The sequence below is a fragment of the Lepidochelys kempii genome, chromosome 3 (assembly GCF_965140265.1).
Source record: "Lepidochelys kempii isolate rLepKem1 chromosome 3, rLepKem1.hap2, whole genome shotgun sequence".
Lineage (NCBI taxonomy): Eukaryota > Metazoa > Chordata > Testudines > Cheloniidae > Lepidochelys > Lepidochelys kempii.
Window position 1 is genome coordinate 5966781 of NC_133258.1, and position 15504 is coordinate 5982284.

A 15504-nucleotide genomic window follows, 5' to 3' on the forward strand; every position below is an offset into this window, starting at 1 on the left:
ATCCAGCAGGAGGATGGTCTATTACACAGCCAAGTCTCAAGCCAGGAACTTTGAGATGCATCCACAAGAGTTCAAACAGGAGAGCTGTAAACAGTCACCCACCCACATGGCTAAGCCAGAGAAAGCTACGGGTCTCCGCTGCCTAAAGGATTATAACTAGCAATGCTGAAGCCATCAAGCCAGGTTCCAAGAGGTCCACAGGGTCTTCAAAAGCCTAACTAACTGTCACATAAACCTAGTGCTCCAGAGAAATGAAGCAACCAATAAGCAGTTCTAGTTGTCCCACCAAACGCACGTATGAAGAGCCATTGTACGAGCAGTTACCCAGCTGGAGACAGCACGTGTAGTAGTTAGAGCAGGGGATTGTGAATCAGGACCTCCGCTCTGTGTGGTTTGGAGGAAGTCATTTCACCACTCTGTGCCTTGGTTTTCCCATCTGTAGAATGGGGGTAATGTTACATACTTGAGCTGACCAAAATTATTTCTTGCAAATGCAGTTGCTGTCTAATTCAGCCCTTTCTCTGCTCACAAACTGCACATGAACCCAGCATGATTTGTACCGAGTCTGCCTGCTGTTCAGAATTGTTCATGGTGAGCGCTCAATATTCATCCGAGGATCTCAAAGAGCTTGGCAGGGCTGAGCAACGAGACGATCCCCGCTCTACAGAGGGGGTAACTGAGGCACGGAGCAGTGACGTGACTGCCCAAGGCCACACAGCAAATCAGGAGGAAAGACAGGAAAAGAACCCAGGAGTCCTGATTCTCAGCACTCAGCGCTGGGCAATACTAGCTAAGGACTGGGAGAAGAAGTAGTGCCCCGGCATGCCTGCTAGTTACCAGAACAGACTGAGCCAAGGAAAGGGGTCTTGATCCTGGCAGCTGGGCTTGCTATGCCAGTGTCTGTCCTGCTCGCTCCTGCAGCTGTGACCCTGCCAGCTTCCCGTAGCTACAAGATGCAGGGAGGCAGCCCCTCCAGGCGCGAGCCATAGCAGCTGGGCTAAACTTGCTCCAGCTGACATTGCTCTCTCTGGATATAAAGCTGCTGCTAAGAATCTCCTTTGTACAACTCCCTTCCATGGTTCAGCCTTTGTCCAGAGGCACGGAGCTCTAAACAATCCCCCAGCGGGTCTTGGGTGCCAGAGCTCATTACACGGAGCATGAAAACCCAGCCTGGGATTTGTCTAGGACTGTCACAGCTTAACACAAAGGGAAAGACCCTCCTCTGGTCACAGAGACCAGCCATCAGCAGAGCCTTTCAGCTGGGATTTCACAGGCAAAGGACTCTGCTAAGCTTGGAGAGCAGGGTCCAAAGAAAGAGGACCAAGGTCAAGCCGCACCCTGCAGCACTGTCCCCTGCAACTTATTCCAGATCCAGAGTGGATGGTATTATCCCCCTTGTACAGAAACTGGGGAAACTGAGGCACAGAGAATTGCCTCAGCCAGGGTCCCACAGGGAATCCTTAGCAGAGCTGGGAATAGAAGCCAGGTCTCAGACGTCCTAGCCCAGCATAGAATCATAGAATATCAGGGTTGGAAGGGACCCCAGAAGGTCATCTAGTCCAACCCCCTGCTCATCTTATCCACTGGACCATGCTGGATACAGTGAAGTGAGATCAGCAGCATGTGAATCAGCCAGGGAGACTAACTGGTCTCACTTCACTGTATTCAGCATGCTTTTAGCTAAATTTGACTTCTGAGCCCACACATGGTCACGGATTTCTTGGGTGGCCAACTTCAGACACCTTGAGCCTGATTTCCAGAGGCACTGGGTACCCATCAACAGCCTTGCCAACTCTTGTGACTGCATCATGAAACTTGTTAGATTTGTTTTTTCTTCCCCCAAAAAGCCCCAAGTCCCGGAGTCTCGTTATTTCATGAAACTCATTCTTTTTATTTTATTTTTTTTTAATATGTTTCTGGCTCGTAGGGTTTCAGAAAAAGCAACTTGAAGAGGTGCCCGGAATGTGACCTAAAAGTTCAAAGAGGAAAGGAGACAGAATGCTTTTTCCTTCCGTCTCATGATTTCTGTGGACCTGACTACAGATTTTTGAATGCTTAGGCTGGCAATATTGCAGCAACTCCGAGTGAAGGCAACGGCAGCTGCGGGTGCCCTACACCTCTGATTATCGGGCCCTAGCTGGCTTAGGAGAAGCTCCTAAGAACTGATGCATCCCAAAAGAGTGGCCAGTTTTGCAAACTTTCCCCTAAGTGACCATATCCCTTTAAGGCCCCTTCACCTTTTGGACACTGCACAATCCCAGCCACAGAAAGCCAACACCAGTAGGCACCGTCTTTCTCACCCCACGTCTCCCCCTCTGCCAGCGCGCCGACCCCGCTCACACAGACGCCACTTGCAGGGTGAGAATGCAACAGAAATGACAGAGGCTCCACATTTCCCCTGGGGCTGCTGGCAGGTCGACAGCAGGGACAAACCCAATCCTCGCCCCATAAAGGTCCATTTCAGTAGGGCCATGAGCTTTGGGCACTGGCCCCTTGGTGTCCTCCAGACCCAGGACAAGCTTAATGCTTAATACAGCCCCTTCCCTCCCTCTTTGTCCCATCTTCATTCATTCCATCCCCTAAATTCAACCCACTTCCCTCAATCCCCCTCCCGCTTTCAACAGCTCCCTCCCCATGTCTCCGTTCCCCCTCTCTGCTACTGATTCCCGATCTCATCCTCTCCTGATACCCCTATTCCTCCTACCCTTCCCCCACACCCATTCACCCCATTGGGTCTCTCCCACTCTCATCCCATCAGCCTCTCCCACCTCCTCACTGGATCCATCCTTCCAGCTCTTTGCCTCCCTGTCTCTCTCACTCCACACCCCTCAGTCTCTTTCTCTGCCTCTCACCTCTGACTTCTCTCTCTCTCTCACACGCACACACACTCTTCCCCGACCCGCCATTCACCACCCCCCACCTGTGCCCCTCTTCCACTTACTGATCTCCAGAGCACAGAACGAGCTATTTCCCTCTACTAGGTTTATGGGGTGGGGAAAGCCACTGGGACTTTCACGGTTTTCCCAGTCCTGGGCTCCCCCCGTACAGCTCTGATGATGCCCCTCAATCCTGATCCACAGCCCTCCGGCTATTCTCGTCACGAGCTCTGCCCCCGCCCCAGCTCCTATTCATGCCCTTTCACCCTGGCCTGCAGCCCCCTGAGCCTGAGCCTCTCCCAACCGGAGATTTTCTGACACACACGGTGGTTCAGAGATGTGGCTAGAGAAGGAGGAGATCACGATCCACGGCACTGTGATCTGGGCAAGGCTTGAACCTGGCTCTCCAGGGGGAAAAAGCTAGTGTTTGAACATGCTCTTGTGCCCCTGCGTATTGGAACAGGCAGAATCGAACCAGGATCTCATTACTCTGCAAAGGATCACTATAAAAGGAGGGGGGTCAGAGGAGGGGGAGGAAGACAACCATTCTGCACGAGAAGATACGACGAAAGGCTCGGCCTTGCCAAGGCTGCTACTTACAGAATTTGTACCCAGGATCTGCAGGTTGGGCTTCTCGGACTCCAGCAGCTTCGCCACCATCTTCAGGAAGCTCTCCACGAACAGGTTGATGCTCTGGCAGTGACAGGCCATTAGCAGCTGGTCCAAGGCTTCCATGGCAATGCACACGTACCTGAGGGAAACGGCATATTGCAAAAGTAACTCACCTTGTAGGAAAGGAGGCCCAGTGATTAGAGCAGGAGGACTGGGTCTCAGGAACCCTTGGGTCAACTGCCAGCTCTGCTGCTGACTCACTGTGCAATCCTGAGCCAGTCACTTCACCCCTCCATGCCTCAGTTTCCCCATCCGTAAAGCAGGCTTACTGCACAACACACCGTGAAGGAATCAGATCCTCAGTTTAATTCATTAATGTTTAGTATCAGAGGGGTCGCCGTGTTAGTCTGGATCTGTAAAAGTGGCAAAGAGTCCTGTGGCACCTTATAGACTAACAGACGTATTGGAGGAAAACGCAGTGGGGATTCACCCACGAAAGCTTACGCTCCAATATGTCTCTTAGTCTATAAGGCGCCACGGGACCCTTTGTCGTCATTAATGTTTGCGTATGAAGATCTCTGGAGGCTACAACAGCACAGGGCCCAATCCTCAGCTGTCAATGGAGCCCTGCTGATTTACGCCAGCTGAGGATCTGGCCCAGGCAGTAATATAGCATTATGGGCAATTTGTATTAAACCTCACGTTTGCTTCTGAAAGGGTTAATCTGCTCCCAGCACCCATTACTCTGCAAGAGGCTGCTGGGGAAATAACTGGAATGGTGCAAACTGAGGGTTAAGAGGACTTGTGGTGGGGAATAAGCTGCAGGAAGAGCTACTCGGAAAAGCAATACGATGATTCTCTTTACACGTTCATTTCTCTAGGAATAACAGCCCCACAAGGCCCAGAGAGCTCCAGGAGGCAGCAACAGAACAAGGCTCTGAATAGTGTTTTCCAAAGCTACTCAACCGATTCCGGATTCAGTCTTCCTGCTTGGTTGTCTTCTTACAGCTGAGTCCATGGGGACACAGGCTCTTTGGTCTTTTACAATATCCTGAGCCCCGCAACAGGAGGCAGGGCAGAGGGAGCATAACCCGATAGCAAAATAGAGCACTTTGGGGGAAGTCAGACATCCCACCACCCACAGTGATGCCTCAGAGCCCTGCCCCAGCTGAACATCTGCGAGCACCGGCGGCTGGACTCGGATCTCTTTGCTGGAGGCGAAAAGACCCTTTGCCTCCTCCCGATGAAGAACAGCAGGAAACAATCACCTGGTACTAGTCATGCTACAAATGACTCGCCCCATGTCTTCTCCATCTTCAACTGCACAGTCTTTAGAGCAGGGAATCTAGCAGACAAAGGTCTAATGTGATCCAAAGGCTGGAAGTTGCAGCTAAACAAATTCAGACTGGAAATAAGGCGTGGGTTTTTTTTAAAAACAGGGAGGGTAATTAACCATTAGAACAGCTTACCAAGGGTTGCAGAGATTCACTATCACTTGGCGATTCTTAAATCAAGACTGGATTTTTTTTAAATCTATTTATTTAATTTATTTTAAGATATGCTCTAGTTCGAAAGGAATTATTGTGGGGAAGATCTCTGCCCCGTGTTATAGACAAGAGGTCAGACTCCGGGATCACAAAGGTCTCTCCTGGCCTTTAATCTATGAACCTAGTCAGTGCATTGTATGCGCAGAGACTCAACTAAATCAGATCTGTAATGCTGCCCTTGCACCCCACGTGTAGCCAGAAAACTCTCCAGGCAGCCCTGATTTTCCAGAAAATACCTGGGTAAAGGTGTCCCTGGCGCTGCCGGTCACCACCCCCAGCTCTGATGGATCATAAGAGAGGGTGAATTCCACATCAGGCATCTTACACCGACAGCATCCCCACAAAGGTCAGGCCCCCGCCACTCGCTGATGTCAATGAGCGTGGTAGGTGCGTCTCAGCTCCAAGGACGAACACCGGAGGGAGAAGCAGAAGGGCACCTCACCGGACTGTTTGCAGTGAGTTGTCACTGCAGGTCTTTTCAGGTAACTTATTAAATCTCTTTTCTAATGCTCCTATATTTGAACAGGAGAAAAGAGACGGAAGGAGAGACTGCGAACATCAGGGAATAAGTCTTTATTGGACACACACCACCGTGCAGGCTGCCTGATTAGGTTCCAGTTTCAGAATTTGTTCTGTGTCACATTTGGTTTCCAAGACAAATTGAATCTGGTTGTTTTGATGCGGCTCTGGAGGTGTCTGTGCATGCAGGCTGCAGATGGCTCTGGATTACTTCTCTGGTTGGCTAGTTATATGACAAAGAGACAGGCCAAGCAGCCTTTGGACCCTGCAGTCGTGGAAGGAGTGAGCTGCCCCAGAAATGTATTTATTGCCCTTCCCCAAATTAAAGTGCACTCGCAACAGAGAATCAGGTCCTCAGCTAGTATAAATCAGCGTAACTCCATTGAAGTCAATGGATCTGTCCCAATACCCTCAGTGGCTATTTCACAGACAGACTCAAGTCTTACCAGATGGACCTGGGACTGGCAAACAAAACTGGGCTTTCCAGACAGCTGTTGGACTTCTGAGTTACCCCAGTGAAACCAACTAAAATCCCATGACCTGATCAAAAGAGTCAGCCAGCCCACTGAAAAGGTTTATGTACGGGGAAGGCACGTGTGGGAAAGGCAGATCTAGTTCCAGACCTCTGGCAGCAGACAGTCTAGTGGTGAGGGCGCAAGCCCCAGAGCCAAGAGTTTGTAATTTCCAACCGTGCCTCAGACACTAGCCCCCATGTGTCGCCTGGGGCAAGTCCCATCACCTCGCTGTCTTAGTTTCCCTCACCCTCTGGGGCTGTTGGGAGGATGAGTTGGCTAATGTCAGCAACATGCTTTGCAGTAAGTGAGAGGCATTATTACAGCCTCCGTGAGCGTCCCTGTTCCATCTCTCAGATGCTGGTATCAGGGCTCTTGCTTTTCGCATATGTGACCCAGCCCGGCAGGATATTTTTTTGAACACAGCCTGCCCCCCCGGAGCACGTAATGAGAATTATTTGGCTCTTTGCAGGACAGGGTCCTGCTCCTCTGGCTTCAGCTAACAGATGTTTGGCATCAGGTGCTGCATCACAGATTTGATTAAAATCATAACACACTGAAAATCCTCTGTCTCCCAGAGTCAAGTCAGCACCCTCCCAAGCTGTTTGCGCTTGGCAATGATCAGTGCAACCTCCAAGCTGGACTCTGCGGGCCCCAATCTCTATCGATGGTCCTTATATGGCTCCTATCACTGTAGTATCCTCATAACCCCCGTATGAGGCAGGGAAGGGTGTTATCCCCATTGTACGGATGGAGAAGCTGAGACAGAGCAACTAAATGACTTGCCCAAGGTCATACAAAGAGTCTTTGGCAACACAGGGACTTGAACCCAGGTCTCCAAAGCCCTAGGCTACAGCCCTAATCACTGGACCACTGTTCCTCTTCTCTAGCAGCATGACAGGAGCCCTTCCCCTAAGCTTGAACAGGAGTTACTCATACCCTAGGAAAGGAGAATAGGGTCGCAGGGACTTGCAGACAGTGCTGCCCATGCACTTAGTGTGGCTATGAGCAGCCTAATGGCCTGGCCCGCAGAGCGTTAACGCCTTAGATCTCCCTCAGACATACAGGGCAGAGTGAGTGCTGTCCTCGGCCCATAAGGGCCCAGCCAGCTCAGAAGGAATACAGGCAATCCCGGAGCAGCAGCTCCTTCGGAGGGTGATGAAGCCTCCAGGGAATGTGAACTCCCCCAGCTATTGGTGGACCGAGACAGGTGTGGGTTTGTTGATGGGTTCACCCCACTAGCTCACTGCTTCCTCCCCGGCAGCCTGGGCCTCACCTCTGATGCCAGAAGAGGCTGCGGGCTCCGGTGGGCCACGTTCCATTCGGACCAGCAGCCCCCTGGGCCACCTCCCCATGTAAAAGATGAGGCCTGCCCCATTTAAACAAGAACCCAGCAGGCTCCTCACAAGTGCAGTGGCCTCTATTCCCGGCTCTGCCCCTATCAGGATGTGATCTTGGGCCAGATCATCAGCTGCTGTATGTCAGTGCGGCTCTGAACGGCGCTACGCTGATTTACGCCAGCCGGGCGTCTGGCCCAGTATCCCAAACGACTTTACAAATATTAGTTCACTCAGCCTCCTGAGTTATGGAAAGCACGTGGCAGATCCAAGAGTAGCTCCTGGAGCACCTGGCTCTTGTCCTGGAGCATTAACCACAAGATCCAGACTGAGCAGGGGGGATGCCCGCAGTGCACCCCTTCCCCCAAGCCGTGAGGTGTTGGGGAAAGGAAACCGGGCTGGGAGGAGCCAGCCAAGAAGGAAGCCGGGGAGCAGCTGCAGAAGCAGCAGAGATGGAGCTCCACGGACACGATGAGATTTACTACAGTTTTGACTGGGGCTGATCGGCTGTTTGCTCCCACCTCCTCCTTCACAGTCTCTTCACCGCCGCATCACTCCACACCTGCCCCTTCCTACCTTCCCTCACCCCCTTCCCTAATCCCCTCCTAACTCCAACCACCCACCTCCCAAAAAACTCATGGTACCATCACGTTGATTACGCCATTCATCTATCATACCCCTTTCCCCTACCCTTTGTCTGGCCTCTCCATTTAGATCGTAAGCACTTCAGAGGCAAAGGTTATGTACTACTCTGGGTCCGTACAGAGCCTAGCACAGGGCCCTGATCTCAGTGTGTCCCTGGGCATGACCCAGCACTATTCATATTATTCTAGAGAGAGGCTCTCTTCATTCAGCAGAGATTAGCCTTGGCTTTCAGAGAGGAGATGAGGGTGAAAAACAAAAACCACTCCATTCCAATTCACTCGGAGTTAGAAAAAGGTCACAAGAAAGGAAGACATAGGATGGCCGAGTGAGTCCCACCTGGATAGGCCGTGTCACATAGAGGTCCAGTAAGCAGCCAAGACAACCATGGATACAAGAATACAGCTAATGTACATTTCATGTCCTGACTCCTTAAAGATCCTAGATTTGGTAGCCTTGGTCACATGCAACAATGACCATATCGCTCTGTAAGGGGGAAAACGACGAGCAACAGAGGAAGAGAATCTCCAAGCAAAGATTTCTAGTACGAGCAGAAAATAATCTGCAGATGGAGGCTCTATTTGCATGGGTCGCCGCCTTGCCTGAATGTTAAGATGATGCAGATGAAAAAAATACACCCTCAGAAACAACGGACAAAGCGAACAGGCGATCAGCTGCTAAATATGTCAATGCACCAAATCCCTTTGTAAAAGGAAACTAGGAAGTGTACCGCACAGCCTTGAGTATGAACGCCCAAACACACCGAGGAGAGAGACGGAGAGCCCCCCACAGCCAGAATAAATGAGTTACTGTTCAATAGACTTTAACCTTCCACCTTCAGAAATACTAAAGATTTATACAGTGGTAAAAATCCGTCTGCACACTGGTGCCAGGCGCAGAACTGCTGATCAATGGAGCGCCGCAACAGCAGAGATCTGAGCCAACTACAACGGGTCTGTCTGCAAGCAGAGACATTTAGCTGCACTTAGCCTTTGTGCTAATAAGACACCAGCAGAAGCCCCCCCAAAAAGGTGGACGGGGTGTGAATGAAAGATGCACTGTATACAACGTGCAAAGCCAGCTACCTTGCTACAGACATGTACCTGCAGGGGAAGAGAAAACGGCAGTAGATAGCCAGCTACCCCCCAGAGACAGACACCCCTCTGCTGTCCTGCACTCCCCAAAGGGTGCCAGGCTTAGTTCATGCAGTTGCCTCAAAGGGTGGATTCTGGTGCTGATGCCAAGGCCACGAAATCAGGGAGCACATGGGGTCCTGGTAACAGCACATAAGGAAGGTTTCAGAGTAGCAGCCGTGTTAGTCTGTATTCGCAAAAAGAAAAGGAGGACTTGTGGCACCTTAGAGACTAACCAATTTATTTGAGCATAAGCTTTCGTGAGCTACAGCTCACTTCATCGGATGCATATCGTGGAAAGTGTAGAAGATCTTTTTATATACACACAAAGCATGAAAAAATACCTCCTCCCACCCCACTCTCCTGCTGGTAATAGCTTATCTAAAGTGACCACTCTCCTTACAATGTGTATGATAATCAAGGTGGGCCATTTCCAGCACAAATCCAGGGTTTAAATACGAACGTCGGGGGGGGGGCACAAATCAGATGTCAAGAATTATAACATTCATAAACCAGTTGGAGAACACTTCAATCTCTCTGGTCACTCGATCTCAGACCTAAAGGTCGCAATATTAAAACAAAAAAACTTCAAATCCAGACTCCAGTGAGAAACTGTTGAATTGGAATTCATTTGCAAATTGGATACAATTAACTTAGGCTTGAATAGAGACTGGGAGTGGCTAAGTCATTATGCAAGGTAACCTATTTCCCCTTGTTTTTTCCTACTCCCCCCCCCCGACGTTGGTGTTTAAACCCTGGATTTGTGCTGGAAATGCTCAAATAAATTGGTCAGTCTCTAAGGTGCCCCAAGTCCTCCTTTTCTTTTCACATAAGGAAGGTGTGTGTTTGACAAGTTGGTACCAGGCCTGATTCCACTCTCACTTACCCCAGTATTAGACCAGTGTAGCTCCATTGAAAAAACACTCCTATTCACGCTGGTGTGGAACACAGTGATACCGAGCCCAACTGTGTGTATTTTAAAAATGGTGTCCTGAACCATATGTTACAGTATTTGAAAGTCTGTTTTGGGGACAACTGAACACAGCGGTGGCCCAGAGGGCCAAATGGGACTTGGGAAGTCCTGGGGTGTGATTGACACCTGCTGCCTGCCAGTAACTGCTGGGTTCAATTGCAGGAGAGTTCAAAAAACAAGCAATTTCTAGAGAATTATTAAGGAAAATACAAGTGCAAGCAAATCAGATCACAGAGGTCACCCCGCGGGGCTACTAGCATGAACAACCATTGCAGAAGGATTCTGTAATTTTTTTTTCTTTTTTTTTTAAAAGGACTATAACTTCATTTTACAAGGCGGGAGATCAGCAAACACAAATTAAATTCTGCAGCTCTCCCGTGGCTGTTTATTCTGGACCGACAATTCATTGCTTTTGAGTTTAGGTCACAGCACGATGCTGGTCTGAAGAAGCACATCAATTCCAACTGGTGATGACCTGAGCTTGACTTCAGGGATTAGAGAAAGACTTGAGATCTGCCCTTCTGCAGGGAATGAACTGATGCACTAAGTCAATTCCATGCCTGTACCACTGGGAGGGTGTGGGGGGAGAGGGGGAAGGAAAAACAGTGCCCAGAAAGTCTCGCATCAGATGTCAGACTCTCTTCATGTCGTTCTTCTGGGTAGCATGCAGAGCCCCGTTAGCAGCCACTTATGTATATAACATCAGGCAAAGCTTTGGGGTGTCTTGTCAGTCATGATGTCTGATTCATAGCAGACTGAGGGTTTTTCAACTTTTTCACTTCTTAGGAGCACCTCTCTGCCCCCTCTTCCCAGAGGACGAAAGCCAAACTGAACTTCCCACTGCACTGTGGCGTTAAGATACATTTGTCAGTCTTGGGTTTGTTCCTGAGGCAAAGAGAATGAATCTCTCCCTTATTTCAAAGAGTGATCCCTTCTGCACTCTTCCAGCACTTGGCATCTCTAATCAGAGCAGCTGTCTAGTCTTAGCAACTGCTCTGCTACCAACGGAATAGGTTTGTAAACAATGCAAGTCCCAGACATGGCACTGCATAAAAGACAGATGGAGAAAAATGGAGAAAGAATATAGAATCCAGTCAACTGGCTGAGCCAAAAAATTGCAACGTCAAGGGAACAAATGAAATAGTTTCTCTTCCTTCAATAGGTCCCATTCTATATTGCCCCAGAAAGATGTTAATCTGAGCCTTAGAGCAAGGTAATAATTGGTACCTAGGGGTGGAATCTTACAATCCTAGAACCACAGAAATGTAGGACTGGAAAGGAACTCAGTACGCCATCTAGTCCAGTCCCCTGCACTGAGGCAGGACCATGTATTATCTAGACCAGGAATCGGCAACCGATGGCACGCAAGCCGATTTTTAATGGTATGCTGCTGCCTGCCGGGGTCCCAGCTGCCCTGGCAGCAGCGTGCCATTAAAAATCCTGCCCGCCCCAGCCCGCTCTTCTCCACACACACACACACACACCCCGCGGGGGCAGGGTGAAGAAGCTTGGTCCTGCCGGCTACTGCTGCAGGGCAGCTCCCCACTCCCCTGCCTCTTGCCCCAGCGTGCTGGGTTCCTCCCCCCCTCCTCTCCCTCCCTGCCACTCATCAGCTGATGGCCCTTGCGAGAGAGGGGGAGAAGGGGACCCACAGCACACTCGCTGCTCCAGGGAGGAGGCGGCGAAGAGGTGGGGACAGGGCCGTGGGGAAGGGGGTGGAATCAGGGAATATCCCCTCCAGCCCCCTGCCGTGAGCCGCTCAGGGCAAGGGGCTGGGCTCACCCCCATGACCCCAGCCCTCTGCCCTGACCCCTGAACCGCCCTCAGCCCTGACCCCTGCACCCTCCTCACACACCCCATGCCCTGACTCCTGCACCCCCCTCACATACCCTCTGCCCTGATCCCTGAATCCCCCACAACCCCAGCCCTGACTCCTGCACCCTCCTCACACACCCTCAGCCCTGACCCCTGCACCTCCTCACACACCCCCTCAGCTTGACCCCTGCACGCCCTCACACACCCCTTCAGCCCTCTGCCCTGACCCCTGCACCCTCCTCATACACCCCCAGCCCTCTGCCCTGATTCCTGCATCCCCCACGACCTCAGCCCTGACTCCTGCACCCTCCTCACACACCCTCAGCCCCCTGCCCTGACTCCTGCACCCCCACACATACCCAGCCCCCCGACACCCTGTGCCCTGACTTTTGCACCCCCTACATTCCCACCCCCACCCTGGGCACCAAATGGGAGCTCCTGCACCCACCCTCCACATTCCCACCTACACCCTCACACCAAATGGGAGCTGCCCAGGTAAGCACTCCACACCCCAACCTCCTGCCACAACCCTGAGCCCCCTCCCTCATTCTAGCTCCTGGCCAGACTTTACACCCCAACCGCCAGCCTGCTCCTTCACCCCCAGCCCTGTGCTCAGTGCACTCCCACCCTCAGCTCAGTGCAGAGAGAAAGAGAATGGGCTAGAGCCAGGGAGAGGGTAGGTACCCACTCTATGTGGGCAGGACCAGGACCCCAGACCGGCAGCGGGCTGAAGGGGGCTAGCATCCGGGACGCTGGCTGGCAGGAACCAGCGGACGGAACCCCAGACTGGCAGTGGACTGAGTGGCAGCGGGCTGAGCCGCTCAACCCACTGCCAGTCTGGGGTCCCAGCCACCGGCCCCTCTCAGCCCACTGCCGGTCTGGGGTTCTGACTGCCGGCCCCTTGCCAGCCGGGGTCCTGGCCGCAGGCCTCACTCAGCCTGCTGCCGGCCTAGGTGAACAGAACCCCAGGCTGGCAGCGGGCTGAGCGGGCCGGCGGCGTAAGATCAGCATTTTAATTTAATTTTAAATGAAGCTTCTTAAACATTTTGAAAACCTTGTTTACTTTACACCTGACAATAGCTTAGTTATATAATATATAGACTTAGAGAGAAAGACCTGCTAAAAGACGTTAAAATGTATGACTGGTTCGTGAAACCTTAAATTAAAAGTGAATAAATGAAGACTCGGCACACCACTTCTGAAAGGTTGCCGACCCCTGCTCTCGACCATCCCCTAACGTATTCTTATAAACCTCCAATGACTGAGATTCCACAACCTCCCTGGGCAATTTATTCCAGTGCTTAACCACCCTGACAGGAAATTTTTCCTAATGTCCAACCTAAACCTCCCCTGCTGCAGTTTAAGCCCATTGCTTCTTGTCCTGTCCTCAGAGGGTAAGGAGAACCATTTATCACACTTCTCTTTAGAACAACCTTTTATGCACTTGAAGACTCCTCACATCCCCTCTCAGTCTTCTCTTCTCCAGTTGAAACAAACCCCATTTTTTAAATCTTCCCTCACAGCTTTCCTGCACCTTTTATCATTTTTGTTGCTCTCATCTGGACTCTCTCCAGTTTGTCCACATCTTTCCTGAAGCGTGGCGCCCAGAACGGCATCTTACTTACAACCCTCCTGCTAATGCAATGGTTCTGTGAAAAGCAAATTGTGGGCTTAAGTCTCCTCCTCTTCCATGTATCCTACCTCCTCATTGCTACCAATGCAAAGTGTGCATAAAATACGACCTGCGCTCCTCCCGACACGGGTGGCAGCTGTATACACTCACTTTGCAAAGTGGTGGATGGTTACCTAATGGGCCAGGAGGAGGAGAAGCCATCCCTATGGCTTTATGAAGCAGAGATTTTGATGACCATTTACACATATAGCGCCCAGGCGAAGGGGCAGCGTGGTTTGGCAGGATTCATGAGGAATGTGCCACAGGATCCAGGGGTACGGTCGGATGGAACCCCATCTGCACAGGGGTGCATGGGCAAAGGAACAGGCTCAACACAGACAGTCGGACTTTGCGCCCCATGAACGATTAAAGAATTAGAAAATGCCTTATAGGGACTGAACTCCTTGAGTCTATCTATTTAGCTGAACAAAGAGACGGTTAAGTCTATAAGTACATACATAGGGAACAGAAATTTGATAACAGAGGATTCTTTAAGAGGCATAACAAGATCTACTGGCTGGAAGTTGAAGCTTCAGACTAGAAACAAGGTGCACATTTTTAACAGTGAGGGTAATTAATCATTGCAACAACTGGGGGATTCTCCATCACTGGCATTTTTTAAAATCAGGACTGTATGTTTTCCTAAAACATAATTCAGACAGGGATTAATTCAGGGCAGTTCTCAGGCCTGCAGTACGCTGGAGGGCAGATTAGATGATCACAATGGTCTCTTCTGACCTTGGACCCTATGAAGGCCACAGGTGCCCAAGATTCAGGATAAACCAGAAGTGAGGAGACTCCATTTTCATTAAAAGATACTTGTAGCCCTTTTGCCCTGAGCAGAGTCTTGAAAAAGTAACAGATAGAAACAGGTGACCAGGGCTAACAGCAACAAGCCAGCATGGCTCCACTCCTCAGCAAGAAATGGGGTGGGGAAAGTTCTAAAGATCTCAGACACTTGGTACGTAAAACGAATCAGTTAAGAGCCTGTGGTGTAACCCAGCATCGTCACCCACCAACCCACAAAATCCTCAAGCCTGCCCAAGCACAGCGCTCTAGCAATGGTGGGCAGGAATCAGCTATGTTTTGCAGTCCTGCCCCTCAGTGCTATGGATGACTTTGGGTAAGCAGTAGCTGTTGCAAGCCTCTTAACAGCTTCTAGCTAGAAGAAGAGAGGTGCTTTGGAACTCCATATGCATGGATGAATGCGTACTCTGAGCTTGGTGTAGCTCCAGGCATAGGTAGGTGCAGAGGAGAACGGCACAGTAATTCAATTCCTGGTCTCACACCACGTGTACATTCATAGGTGACAAGATACCATCGTCTAGATGTAACCTGATGTGTGTGTAGCTGGCCAGGCAACAGAGAACACAGTAGTTTGGGTGTCCCGCAGGACATATGGATACTTTAGTGCTTGGTGCGCCAATTCATCCCATTAGCTTCATTCAGTCTTTGCCTGGACCTTGTCCCGTATGTTTTGGGCACTCACTCTTTCTGCACACGCCGTAGTTCTTGCTGCGAGTCAGTGTCACGCTGCCTCTTACCCATATCGGTGCCGGCCCACATCTCGGATCAGCCTCTCCGAAAGGTACGCGCCAATGCGGTCTAGCTTCTCCGGCGCAGACAGCGCATAGAAGGTCAGCTTCTCCATGTTGGTTTTTACCAGCCCATCCTGGAAAATAGACCGACACGGGGTTTGATCTCCTTTGCCTTTTACAAGGCAATTCCCAAGGAACGGCACAGGGGAAGGGGCTATGGAGCTTTCGGCCTCCAGGTTGAAATCGACAGCACTGGAAGTCACACCAATTGTCATCCTGGGTCAGACCAATAGCCTAATTAGTCAGTTAGCATCTCATATCTCGGACG

At 50.9% G+C, this 15504-nt stretch overlaps 1 protein-coding gene across 8 annotated transcripts in view; it reads right to left on the reverse strand.

Annotated features, from left to right (window-relative positions):
• EFR3B (EFR3 homolog B) overlaps positions 1-15504 on the reverse strand; it is a 153394-nt gene that overhangs the window by 66866 nt on the left and 71024 nt on the right. For 7 of the 8 annotated variants that reach the window (XM_073335563.1, XM_073335564.1, XM_073335560.1 and 4 more), the window contains exons 3-4: positions 15183-15310; positions 3477-3627 (exon numbers count right to left, since the gene is read on the reverse strand). In XM_073335563.1, coding sequence (XP_073191664.1) covers positions 3477-3627; positions 15183-15310 — 279 coding nt within the window. The remainder of the gene's footprint in view (positions 1-3476; positions 3628-15182; positions 15311-15504) is intronic. The other variant, XM_073335567.1, reaches the window with a different exon arrangement.